Source organism: Bombina bombina, chromosome 5 (genome assembly GCF_027579735.1).
Source record: "Bombina bombina isolate aBomBom1 chromosome 5, aBomBom1.pri, whole genome shotgun sequence".
NCBI lineage: Eukaryota > Metazoa > Chordata > Amphibia > Anura > Bombinatoridae > Bombina > Bombina bombina.
This window is the reverse complement of record NC_069503.1, coordinates 876,785,459-876,799,520: the sequence shown is the minus strand read 5'-3', so window position 1 is coordinate 876,799,520 and position 14,062 is coordinate 876,785,459. Positions and strand designations below refer to the sequence as shown.

General features: G+C 41.5%; 1 protein-coding gene across 1 annotated transcript in view; it reads left to right on the top strand.

The window, feature by feature from the left end:
- Positions 1-14,062, top strand: part of PRKDC (protein kinase, DNA-activated, catalytic subunit) — a 2,064,551-nt gene that overhangs the window by 902,709 nt on the left and 1,147,780 nt on the right. The window contains 1 exon segment of the mRNA XM_053715028.1: positions 5,335-5,467. Within this exon segment, the coding sequence (XP_053571003.1) occupies positions 5,335-5,467 (133 nt within the window).

Genomic DNA, 14,062 nt, shown 5'->3' with positions numbered 1-14,062 from the left:
GAGACCTCTTTAGCTTTGTATGCTGATCCAATGGTGCAGGGATTTTACAAAGATATCACAATTAATATCCTTAAATCCCAATCTTCGACTCTCTCTGACTTGGTGGTTAGATCACAATCTTATAGTTCAAGGGGCCTCTTTTGTTCGTCCAACCAGGACTGTGATCACAACAGATGCAAGTCTTTCATGTTGGGGAGCTGTCTGGGGATCTCTGACAGCACAAGGGGTTTGGAAATCTCAAGAGGCGAGGTTACCAATCATTATTTTAGAACTCCGTTCTATTTTAAGGGCACTTCAGGTTTGGCCTCTGTTGAGGAGAGAACCGTTCATTTGTTTTCAGACAGACAATATCACAACTGTGGCATATATCAATCATCAGGGTGGGACTCACAGTCCCCGAGCTATGAAAGAAGTGTCTTGGATACTTGTTTGGGCGGAATCCAGCTCCTGTCTAATTTCTGCGATTCATATAACAGGTATAGACAATTGGGAAGCGGATTATCTCAGCCGTCAGACTTTACATCCGGGGGAGTGGTCACTCCATCCAGATGTGTTTTCTCAGATTGTTCAGATGTGGGGTCTTTCAGAAATACATCTGATGGCTTCCCATCTAAACAAGAAACCACCCAGGTACCTGTCCAGGTCCAGGGATCCTCAGGCGGAAGCGGTGGATGCGTTAGCAGTTCCTTGGTGTTACCAACCTGCTTATATCTTCCCGCCTCGGGTTCTTCTTCCAAGAGTGATTTCCAAGATCATCATGGAACAATCCTTTGTGTTGCTGGTAGCTCCAGCATTGCCTCACAGTTTCTGGTATGCGGATCTTGTTCAGTTGAAGCTACTAAAAATTTCAGGAAGACTTCTAGTCTATTTGTTATCTTTTCTGGTGCTAGGAAAGGTCAGAAGGCTTCTGTCATTTCCTTGGCATCTTGGTTATTGCTTTTGATTCATCAGGCTTATTTGGAGTCGGGTCAGGCCCCACCTCAGAGAATTACAGCTCATTCTACTAGATCAGTCTCCACTTTGTGGGCTTTTAAGAATGAAGCTTCAGTTGATCAGATTTGCAAAGCAGCAACCTGGTCTTCTTTGCATACATTTACTAAATTCTACCGTTTTTATGTGTTTGCTTCTTCAGAAGCAGTTTTTTGTAGAAAAGTTTTTCAGGCAGCTGTTTCAGTTTGATTCATCTGCTTATGTTTAACTTTTCATTATGAGAATAAACTTATATTTTGGGTTGTGGATTTATTTTGTTCAGCGGAAAATGGCTTATTATTTTATCCCTCCTTCTCTAGTGATTCTTCACATCTTGGATATTTCTATCCCATACATCACTAGCTCATGGACTCTTGCCAATTATATGAAAGAAAACATAATTTATGTAAGAACTTACCTGATAAATTGATTTCTTTCATATTGGCAAGAGTCCGTGAGACCCACCCTTTTTATGGTGGTTATGATTTTTTTGTATTAAGCACAATTATTTCCAAATTCCTTTGTTAAAGCTTTTTACTCCTTTCTTTATCACCCCACTACTTGGTAGTTTGTTAAACTGAATTGTGGGTGTGGTGAGGGGTGTATTTATAGGCATTTTGAGGTTTGGAAAACTTTGCCCCTCCTGGTAGGATTGTATATCCCATACGTCACTAACTCATGGACTCTTGCCGATATGAAATAAATTAATTTATCAGGTAAGTTCTTACATAAATTATGTTTTCTTAAGGAAATTGCTAAAATTCCATATTTTCAGACCTTTATGTTTCTCAGCATTCTGAAGACCGATTCCTCTCAGAGTACAGTTAATGTCAGAGGGATATGAAGGCAGTAAAATCTATTTACTTCATTTACTTTTTTAACTAAAGTTGTGAATTCTACATTATTAGAGAAATTGTTGTTTCCTCTTTGTGTCCTAATCCTAAGAATTCTTTGGAGAGATCCTTATATTCTCTGGATGTTATAAGAGCTTCGAAATATTATGTTGAAGCTGCTTAAGATTTCAGGAAGACTTCTAGTCTATTTATTTTCTTTTATGGTTCTAGGAAAGGTCAGAAAGCTTCTGCCATTTCCTTGGCATCTTGGTTAAAGCTTTTGATTCATCAGGCTTATTTGGAGTCGGGTCAGGCCCCACCTCAGAGAATTACAGCTCATTCTACTAGATCAGTCTCCACTTTGTGGGCTTTTAAGAATGAAGCTTCAGTTGATCAGATTTGCAAAGCAGCAACCTGGTCTTCTTTGCATACATTTACAAAATTCTACTGTTTTGATGTATTTGCCTCTTCGGAAGCAGTTTTTGGTAGAAAAGTTATTCAGGCATCTGTTTCATTTTGATTCCTCTGCTTATGTTTTAAGCTTTTTATTTTCAACTATGAGAAAAACAAATTTTTTTGGATGTGGATTTAATTTTTTCAGCGGAATATGGCTGCTTTTATTTTATCCCTCCCTCTCTAGTGACTCTTCTGTGGAGTACCACATCTTGGGTATTACTATCCCATACGTCACTAGCTCTTGCCAATTACATGAAAGAAAACATAATTTATGTAAGAACTTACCTGAAAAAAATAATTTCTTTCATATTGGCAAGAGTCTATTATACCCACCCTTTTTATGGTGGTTATGTTTTTTTGTATAAAAAACAATTATATTTCTATTCGTTAAACTGAATTGTGGGTGTGGTAAGGGGTGTATTTATAGGCATTTTGAGGTTTGGGAAATTTTGCCCTTCCTGGTAGGATTGTATATCCCATACGTCACTAGCTCATGGACTCTTGCCAATATGTAAGAAATTAATTTATCAGGTAAGTTCTTACATAAATTATGTTTTTCCGTTTCCCTTCGGCCGAATGACTGGGGGTTATGGGTAAGGGAAGTGATACTTAACAGCTCTGCTGAGGTGCTCTTTTCCTCCTCCTGCTGGCCAGGAGTGAATATCCCACTAGTAATTAGAATGTTTCTTGGACTCTCCATGCCCGGAAATAAGTAAATTTATCAGGTAAGCATACATTTTGTTTTTCTGATCTTCACACTAGCTATTCCTTACTTCCTAATGTAGTACCTACAGATACTGTTAACCATGAAATTGTGGTTCTTTCTTTTTGTCCAGCTCCTAAGAACCCCAAGGATCGTCTTTTTTACAAGATGTTGTGTGAGCTCTCAAATATTATGTGAAGGCCACAAAGGATTTCATACTTTCTTCTTCTATCTTTATTCATTTTTGTGGTCCTCGCAAGGGTCAGAATGCTACAGCTGTTACTCTATCTGCCTGACTTAACGTCTTAATTTGTAAGGCATATTTGGTTGTGTGGAAAGCTCTCCCTGAGCACATTGCTGCTCATTCTACTACATCAGATACTACTTATTTGGCTTTTCTTAATGAGTCTTCTATTAATCAGATTTGCAAGGCAGCTACTTGGTCTTCTTTGCACATGAAGTGTTATCACCTTGTTCTGTATGCTTCTTTTCAGGCTACTTTTGGCAGTAAAGTTCTGTGTGCTTTACTGTTTGGAGCCCCTCACCCCAGTTCAGTGTGATCTAGTGGACTTCACTGCTTGGGTATAGATTCTCACACATGATGACTCTGGAACTCTTACCATCTTATAACAGAGTACACAATTTATGCTTGCCATTTTCTCAAATAGAGGCAGTATGTGTTTGCACTTCTTTTGCCCCACTTTATCTTTCTTGCTTTTATGTTTTCTTCATCTATTTGGCTACATGTATGACTTGGATAATGGGAAGTGGGAGGGATTTAAAGCTCTAGTGTTATAGTATTTTTGCCTGCTCCTAGTGGTCAGGAGGGGAATTTGATGGGCTCTAATCATCATGAAATAAATAAATTTTCAGTTATGCATACATTTTGTTATTTTCTGAGAGTGCATAAACTGCTTAATAAACATCTTTAGCTACCAGAAATACCTAAATTTTCCCTTTAAAATATTTTTGCTCTTTTTAAGCAAAATTCTGAGCGAATAATTTCAAGAGACAGTAAATATAGATACTAATGTTACATAATTCTGCACTATGCAAAACTTGTAAAATAAAAAGCATGTTTAAGATTTAACTCCCCAAAAACTTATCTTACCTTACTTGCGTCCCCTTCTGTTTCTCTGTTTTTTTCCCAAAACCGTAGCATGTGTACCATTGAACTAAATGGAGCTTACAACATTTAGTTCAATGACCCGATTGGATGCCATGTGTTTAGAAGATAAATGTAATTGCTTCTTTCTTAATTAAAATGTTCAATGGCACAACCTTCTGTCTAACTACTACAGAATGGCAACTTCATTCAATAATTTATTCACAAAATATAATATTGTATATTTGGGAAAATGTGCTTTGTTTGAATTAAATTATCCAAAAGAATTTATAATCAGAGGAAGGAATACACAGGAATATAATCAATGCAACAAGGTATAATTGTTTCCAGAACTCAAACCACACAATAACCCACACATATCGACACATTAATTTGCTTTCTTTTAATTTGATGTACATGTAACAGACACAAAATGTTGGAAAATTATAAAATATTATGTGATAAAGTTAACTAATATTTATTACAGAATCCCAAGCACATTTTAATTACTTACAATTTTTTAATGATTGGGTTTAAGTTAAGATGTATATAATGCTTGTAAATATATTAGCCTTATACAGTAATATGAGTGCTAATATATTGTGTTATTTTTGTAACAACCTTTTTTTTACTGTGCATGATCACCAAAAACAGTAGGTATAGATAGAACACTATACAGATTTCGGATTTCTTTGTTGAAGAGATACATAGATAGGTGTCTGGAGTATTGCATGACAGGAAATAGTGTTACCATATAATGCTCTTGCATATAGATATCATTGTTGCAAAACTGTTGCCATATAGTGCTTTAGACATGAGCATGCTCCTGAGCTTAAGTCCATGCTTTTCAACAAAAGATACCAAGAGAACGATGAACAATTGATGCAAATTGCAAAATAGTGGTTTAAAAGTGCATGCTCTTTTTGAATCAAAAATGTTGTTTCATATCCCTTTAAGAGCTTCTTTCAATCAAAAATGTTGTTTCATATCCCTTTAAGAGCTTCTTTCAGTTATTCAGATAGCCGTATGTGTGTCTTCACACACTATGTGACGATTCCACAATCCAAAACCAAAGAAAATATGGTCAGTGTTCCGGGTGACTCAAAGATGATGTATCTACATCATTCTGCACACTAAGGGATTTAAAGAGGTTCAAAATGTTACTGTTTTAAAATGAAAGGAAATATGAACATATTCAATAGCTACTTATGTAAAGCTACAATTGTGTCATGCACGTTCATCACTTTGTGTTTTGTTTTTCTTGTTAGCATCGAGGAGCTATGCACTGTTGATTTATATAATACAGATGTCCGGCATGATTATATTAAGCTGAGTTCTATTCTCTCTGCTTGCAAACAACTTTACAAGGCAGAATTACTTCATTCAGTCATACAGACACAGGTAAGAACGCATAAGTGTGTAGATTTTTTTTTCTCCTCTCTTTTACAGTATTATGGCATATTGAAGGTTTGTAGCCTAATTTTGTGTTGCTACTTACCTCCATATGTTTTGCATCCAAGTTTTAGCAAAGGGGCAAAAATAATTTTTTCAATACACTTATATTAGCAAAAAATGTTTTTAGTAAAAGCTGTCAGTGTTTAAGTGAGTGTTTTTATTCTGCTTAATTGTGCATATGATCCTTGTGCATAATAAGTTTTCTTAGAAGCCTTTAGTACAGGTATATTGCAAATAATATACCTAAACATATACATAACTATTGTAACACCCTCTCAGAATCCTTAAAACCTTCTGAGTGTGATTTATTTCTTTTTTAAGACACAATGAGTCCACGGATCATCTTAATTACTAATGTAATATTCACCTCCTGTTCAGCAGGAGGAGGCAAAGAGCACCACAGCAGAGCTGTTAAATAGCTCCTCCCTTCCCTCCCACTCCAGTCATTCTCTTTGCCTACGTTAGTGATAGGAAGAGGTAACGTGAGGTGCTAGTTTAGATTCTTCAATCAAGAATTTTTTATTTTAAATGGTGCTTCTGTGTACTATTTTTATTCTGGGCAGCTTCTGAAAGACTAATTGCTGGGAACTTGTGGAGTTTTACTCTCACTACGCTTCCCTTATTGGTGTTGCCTGGAGATGGACTTAGTGAATTTGCCTAAGGCCTTTTTCTTATCCACAGGACCTCTGGAGGAGATAGTGGACCCCTGGATACTGTGAGTGATTTCATGCTGTTACTCAGCATGGAGGTAGGTGCAGTTTTATTTCAGGGGCTTGCAGCAGAACTGTGAACTAACTTTGCTATTTTGTAGTAGATTGTTTTAAACAGATAAAGCCAGACAGTCAGGCAGATTTTAGCCAGGAGCACTGGGACATTTATTTTTCTACTTAAGGGTATCTGGCTTTGCCTTTATTGAAAATTGTGGCTGACGCTGGGGCTGTTATGGAATCACTTATGCGGGCAAATCTATGTTTATGGCGTTTTGCCGTTTTTGTTTTTTTTTTGTGTGAAAAGTTCAGTTTTTGGTTAACGCCCACGATGGGCGGGCTGCATTTGCGCGCTTTTCTGAAGCGCTGTTGCGTAGCAGTTTAGGCCAGTGGAAGTTACTGTGTTCTGGCGCAGCTCCTAAGTGCGTTCCAAGAGCGCTGCAAGTATCAGTGGTCACGCAGTCCGGTTCTCATCCGGAGGCAGGTAGGAGCCACAGCGGAGCTGTGGCAGGGTGACTGGAGTGTTAGATTCTTTTTTCTCTTTAACGGGGCCTATGTGAAGCTTCAGAGCTTCTGTTAGACACGCCATACTTGTTAATCTTCATTTTGGGGCTAAACTTGATGTATTGTTGGCAAACAGTCCCTAAGGTGGAGGGTGCTATTTCTACACTAGCTAAGCGTACAACTATTCCTAATGAGGACAGTTGTGTTTTCAAAGACCCTATGGATAAAAAATTGGAGGGTCTGCTAAAAAAGCTATTTGTTCATCAAGGTTTCCTCTTACAACCGACGGCCCGCATTGTACCAGTTACAACTGTGGCTGCCTTTTGGTTTGATGTTTTGGAAGAATCTCTGAAGACTGAGACTTCCTTAGAGGAAATAATGGATAGGATTAAGGTCCTAAAATTGGATAATTCCATTGTCACTGACGCCGCTTTTCAGATCGCTAAGTTAGCGGCTAAGAATGCAGGTTTTGCCATTCTAGCGCGCAGAGCCTTGTGGTTAAAGTCTTGGTCTGCGGATGTGTCCTCTAAATCCAAGCTTTTGTCTATTCCTATCAAGGGGAAGACTCTATTTGGACCTGGCTTGAAAGAGATTATTTCTGACATTACGGGAGGTAAGGGCCAACTTTTACCTCAGGATAAAACATCTAAGCAGAGGGGTAGATAGAGTAATTTCCGTTCCTTTCGAAATTTTAAGGGAGTCCCCTCCTCCTCTGTCGTTAAACAGGAGAACTTTGCTTAAGCTAAGTCTGTATGGAGACCCAACCAGGCTTGGAACAAGGGTAAATCACCCAAGAGACCCGCTGCTGCTCCCAAGACAGCATGAAGGGGCGGCCCCCGAACCGGGACCGGATCTAGTAGGGGGCAGACTTTTTCACGACTGTGGCTTACATCAATCATCAGGGAGGAACGAGGAGTTCCTTAGCGATGACGGAAGTATCCAAAATAATTCGATGGACGGAGGCTCAGTCTTGTTATCTGTCAGCAATATACATCCCAGGAGTGGACAACTGGGAAGCGGACTTTCAGATCAGACAGACGTTTCATCCAGGGGAATGGGAACTTCATCCAGAGGTCTTTGCCGCTCTTATTCTCAGGTGGGGCAGACCGGAATTGGATCTAATGGCGTCTCGTCAGAATGCCAAGCTTCCAAGATACGGATCCAGATTAAGGGATCCTCATGTTGAACTGATAGATGCCTTGGCAGTGCCTTGGTTGTTCAGCCTAGCTTATGTGTTTCCATCGTTTGCTCTCCTTCCCTGGGTAATTGCTCGGATCAAACAGGAGAGGGCTTCAGTAATTCTAATCGCTCCTGCGTGGCAATGCAGGACTTGGTATGCGGATCTGGTGGACATGTCCTCTCTGCCACCGTGGAAGCTTCCATTGAGGCAGGACCTTCTCATTCAGGGACCCTTCCATCACCGGAATCTAGTTTCTCTGCAGCTAACTGCTTGGAGATTGAACGCTTGATTTTATCCAAGCGAGGGTTCTCTGATTCGGTCATTGATACTTTGATTCAGGCACGGAAGCCTGTTACTAGAAAGATTTACCATAAGATATGGCGTAAATATCTTTAGTGGTGCAAATCCACGTGCTACTCATGGAGTAGGGTTAGGATTCCCAGGATTTTATCTTTTCTCCAAGAAGGATTAGAGAAAGGGTTGTCCACAAGTTCCTTAAAGGGACAGATTTCTGCTTTGTCTATTCTGTTGCACAAACGTCTGTCAGATGTTCCAGATGTTCAAACTTTTTGTCAGGCTCTAACTAGAATCAGGCCTGTGTTTAGACCAATTGCTCCTCCTTGGAGTTTGAATTTAGTTCTTAAAGTTCTTCAAGGGGTTCCGTTTGAACCCATGCATTCCATAGATATTAAGTTATTATCTTGGAAAGTTTTATTTTTGGTTGCTGTTTCTTCTGCTCGCAGAGTTTCTGAGCTTTCGGCTTTACAATGTGATACACCTTATCTTATTTCTTTTGCAAGATGTACCGAGTCCACGGATTCATCCTTACTTGTGGGATATTATCCTTACTAACAGCAAAGAGAGCACCACAGCAGAGCCGTCCATACAGCTCCCCCCTTAACTCCACCCCCCAGTCATTTTCTTTGCCGGCTCTAAGCAGGAAGGGTAAAGTGAAAGAGGTGTTAAACTGTTAGTTTTATTTTATCTTCAATGAAGAGTTTATTTTTAAATGGTACCGGTGTTGTACTATTTACTCTCAGGCAGGAGATAGATGAAGATTTCTGCCTGGAGGATGATGATCTTAGCATTTGTAACTAAGGTCCACTGCTGTTCCCACAGAAGCTGAGGAGTACAGGAAAACTTCAGTGTGAGGAACAGTTTCTTGCTATACAGCAATGAGGTATGTTCAGTCATTTTTTCTGCAGAGACTGTGATAACTCAGAAAGGCTGACAGTATCCCCATTAGGGGAAGGGTAAGCAGTAATCCTAGTTTCTCCAACATAGGTGTGTCCGGTCCACGGCGTCATCCTTACTTGTGGGATATTCTCTTCCCCAACAGGAAATGGCAAAGAGCCCAGCAAAGCTGGTCACATGATCCCTCCTAGGCTCCGCCTACCCCAGTCATTCTCTTTGCCGTTGTACAGGCAACATCTCCACGGAGATGGCTTAGAGTTTTAGATACTGAGGAGCATGAGGACGCTGATGATAATGGTTCTGAAATGCCCCTACACCAGTCTGAGGGGGCCAGGGAGGTTTTGTCTGAGGGAGAAATTTCAGATTCAGGGAAAATTTCTCAACAAGCTGAACCCGATGTGATTACATTTAAATTTAAGTTGGAACATCTCCGCGCTCTGCTTAAGGAGGTATTATCCACTCTGGATGATTGTGAGAATTTGATCATCCCAGAGAAACTATGTAAAATGGACAAGTTCCTAGAGGTCCCGGGGCTCCCAGAAGCTTTTCCTATACCCAAGCGGGTGGCGGACATTGTAAATAAAGAATGGGAAAGGCCCGGTATACCTTTCGTCCCTCCCCCCATATTTAAAAAATTGTTTCCTATGGTCGACCCCAGAAAGGACTTATGGCAGACAGTCCCCAAGGTCGAGGGAGCGGTTTCTACTTTAAACAAACGCACCACTATACCCATAGAAGATAGTTGTGCTTTCAAAGATCCTATGGATAAAAAATTAGAAGGTTTGCTTAAAAAGATGTTTGTTCAGCAGGGTTACCTTCTACAACCAATTTCATGCATTGTCCCTGTCACTACAGCCGCGTGTTTCTGGTTCGATGAGCTAGTAAAGGCGATCGATAGTGATTCTCCTCCTTATGAGGAGATTATGGACAGAATCCGTGCTCTCAAATTGGCTAATTCTTTCACCCTAGACGCCACTTTGCAATTGGCTAGGTTAGCGGCAAATAATTCTGGGTTTGCTATTGTGGCGCGCAGAGCGCTTTGGTTGAAATCTTGGTCAGCTGATGCGTCTTCCAAGAACAAACTCCTTAACATTCCTTTCAAGGGGAAAACGCTGTTTGGCCCTGACTTGAAAGAGATTATCTCTGATATCACTGGGGGTAAGGGCCACGCCCTTCCTCAGGATAGGTCTTTCAAGGCCAAAAATAAACCTAATTTTCGTCCCTTTCGTAGAAACGGACCAGCCCCAAGTGCTACGTCCTCTAAGCAAGAGGGTAATACTTCTCAAGCCAAGCCAGCCTGGAGACCAATGCAAGGCTGGAACAAGGGAAAGCAGGCCAAGAAACCTGCCACTGCTACCAAGACAGCGTGAAATGTTGGCCCCCGATCCGGGACCGGATCTGGTGGGGGGCAGACTCTCTCTCTTCGCTCAGGCTTGGGCAAGAGATGTTCTGGATCCTTGGGCACTAGAAATAGTCTCCCAAGGTTATCTTCTGGAATTCAAGGGGCTTCCCCCAAGGGGGAGGTTCCACAGGTCTCAATTGTCTTCAGACCACATAAAAAGACAGGCATTCTTACATTGTGTAGAAGACCTGTTAAAAATGGGAGTGATTCATCCTGTTCCATTAGGAGAACAAGGGATGGGGTTCTACTCCAATCTGTTCATAGTTCCCAAAAAAGAGGGAACGTTCAGACCAATCTTAGATCTCAAGATCTTAAACAAGTTTCTCAAGGTTCCATCGTTCAAAATGGAAACCATTCGAACAATTCTTCCTTCCATCCAGGAAGGTCAATTCATGACCACGGTGGATTTAAAGGATGCGTATCTACATATTCCTATCCACAAGGAACATCATCGGTTCCTAAGGTTCGCATTCCTGGACAAGCATTACCAGTTCGTGGCGCTTCCTTTCGGATTAGCCACTGCTCCAAGGATTTTCACAAAGGTACTAGGGTCCCTTCTAGCGGTGCTAAGACCAAGGGGCATTGCAGTAGTACCTTACTTGGACGACATTCTGATTCAAGCGTCGTCCCTTCCTCAAGCAAAGCTTCACACGGACATAGTCCTGGCCTTTCTCAGATCTCACGGATGGAAAGTGAACGTGGAAAAGAGTTCTCTATCTCCGTCGACAAGGGTTCCCTTCTTGGGAACAATAATAGACTCCTTAGAAATGAGGATTTTTCTGACAGAGGCCAGAAAAACAAAACTTCTAAACTCTTGTCGGACACTTCATTCCGTTCCTCTTCCTTCCATAGCGCAGTGCATGGAAGTAATAGGTTTGATGGTAGCGGCAATGGACATAGTTCCTTTTGCGCGCATTCATCTAAGACCATTACAACTGTGCATGCTCAGTCAGTGGAATGGGGACTATACAGACTTGTCTCCGAAGATACAAGTAAATCAGAGGACCAGAGACTCACTCCGTTGGTGGCTGTCCCTGGACAACCTGTCACAAGGGATGACCTTCCGCAGACCAGAGTGGGTCATTGTCACGACCGACGCCAGTCGGATGGGCTGGGGCGCGGTCTGGGGATCCCTGAAAGCTCAGGGTCTTTGGTCTCGGGAAGAATCTCTTCTACCGATAAATATTCTGGAACTGAGAGCGATATTCAATGCTCTCAAGGCTTGGCCTCAGCTAGCAAAGGCCAAGTTCATACGGTTTCAATCAGACAACATGACGACTGTTGCGTACATCAACCATCAGGGGGGAACAAGGAGTTCCCTGGCGATGGAAGAAGTGACCAAAATCATTCAATGGGCGGAGACTCACTCCTGCCACCTGTCTGCAATCCACATCCCAGGAGTGGAAATTTGGGAAGCGGATTTTCTGAGTCGTCAGACATTACATCCGGGGGAGTGGGAACTCCATCCGGAAATCTTTGCCCAAATTACTCAACTGTGGGGCATTCCAGACATGGATCTGATGGCCTCTCGTCAGAACTTCAAGGTTCCTTGCTACGGGTCCAGATCCAGGGATCCCAAGGCGACTCTAGTAGATGCACTAGTAGCACCTTGGACCTTCAAACTAGCTTATGTATTCCCGCCGTTTCCTCTCATCCCCAGGCTGGTAGCCAGGATCCATCAGGAGAGGGCGTCGGTGATCTTGATAGCTCCTGCGTGGCCACGCAGGACTTGGTATGCAGATCTGGTGAATATGTCATCGGCTCCACCATGGAAGCTACCTTTGAGACGAGACCTTCTTGTTCAAGGTCCGTTCGAACATCCGAATCTGGTCTCACTCCAGCTGACTGCTTGGAGATTGAACGCTTGATCTTATCAAAACGAGGGTTCTCAGATTCTGTTATTGATACTCTTGTTCAGGCCAGAAAGCCTGTAACTAGAAAAATTTACCACAAAATATGGAAAAAATATATCTGTTGGTGTGAATCTAAAGGATTCCCTTGGAACAAGGTAAAGATTCCTAAGATTCTATCCTTTCTTCAAGAAGGATTGGAGAAAGGATTATCTGCAAGTTCCTTGAAGGGACAGATTTCTGCCTTGTCTGTGTTACTCCACAAAAAGCTGGCAGCTGTGCCAGATGTTCAAGCCTTTGTTCAGGCTCTGGTTAGAATTAAGCCTGTTTACAAACCTTTGACTCCCCCTTGGAGTCTCAACTTAGTTCTTTCAGTTCTTCAGGGGGTTCCGTTTGAACCCTTACATTCCGTTGATATTAAGTTATTATCTTGGAAAGTTTTGTTTTTGGTTGCAATTTCTTCTGCCAGAAGAGTTTCAGAATTATCTGCTCTGCAGTGTTCTCCTCCTTATCTGGTGTTCCATGCAGATAAGGTGGTTTTACGTACTAAACCTGGTTTTCTTCCAAAAGTTGTTTCTAACAAAAACATTAACCAGGAGATAGTCGTGCCTTCTTTGTGTCCGAAACCAGTTTCGAAGAAGGAACGTTTGTTGCACAATTTGGATGTTGTTCGCGCTCTAAAATTCTATTTAGATGCTACAAAGGATTTTAGACAAACATCTTCCTTGTTTGTTGTTTATTCTGGTAAAAGGAGAGGTCAAAAAGCAACTTCTACCTCTCTCTCTTTTTGGATTAAAAGCATCATCAGATTGGCTTACGAGACTGCCGGACGGCAGCCTCCTGAAAGAATCACAGCTCATTCCACTAGGGCTGTGGCTTCCACATGGGCCTTCAAGAACGAGGCTTCTGTTGATCAGATATGTAGGGCAGCGACTTGGTCTTCACTGCACACTTTTACCAAATTTTACAAGTTTGATACTTTTGCTTCTTCTGAGGCTGTTTTTGGGAGAAAGGTTTTGCAAGCCGTGGTGCCTTCCATTTAGGTGACCTGATTTGCTCCCTCCCTTCATCCGTGTCCTAAAGCTTTGGTATTGGTTCCCACAAGTAAGGATGACGCCGTGGACCGGACACACCTATGTTGGAGAAAACAGAATTTATGTTTACCTGATAAATTACTTTCTCCAACGGTGTGTCCGGTCCACGGCCCGCCCTGGTTTTTTTTTAATCAGGTCTGATAATTTATTTTCTTTAACTACAGTCACCACGGTATCATATGGTTTCTCCTATGCAAATATTCCTCCTTAACGTCGGTCGAATGACTGGGGTAGGCGGAGCCTAGGAGGGATCATGTGACCAGCTTTGCTGGGCTCTTTGCCATTTCCTGTTGGGGAAGAGAATATCCCACAAGTAAGGATGACGCCGTGGACCGGACACACCGTTGGAGAAAGTAATTTATCAGGTAAACATAAATTCTGTTTTTATAAGGGGCATCACTAGCTTGCATAAAGGGCTAAACTTTTGGGCACTTTTGAATATGATATATAAGGCAAACGTTTGTGTGTTCTGGGAGTACAGTTTTTATTTCTTAAGGGACAACTGTTTGAGGGTACACTTGGCTTGTTTGGGTTTTTTTATAACCCACATGGCTTAAAAAACGTTTGGTAGATCTTTGTATAGGCCCTGGCAACATCGAGTGAGATGGGC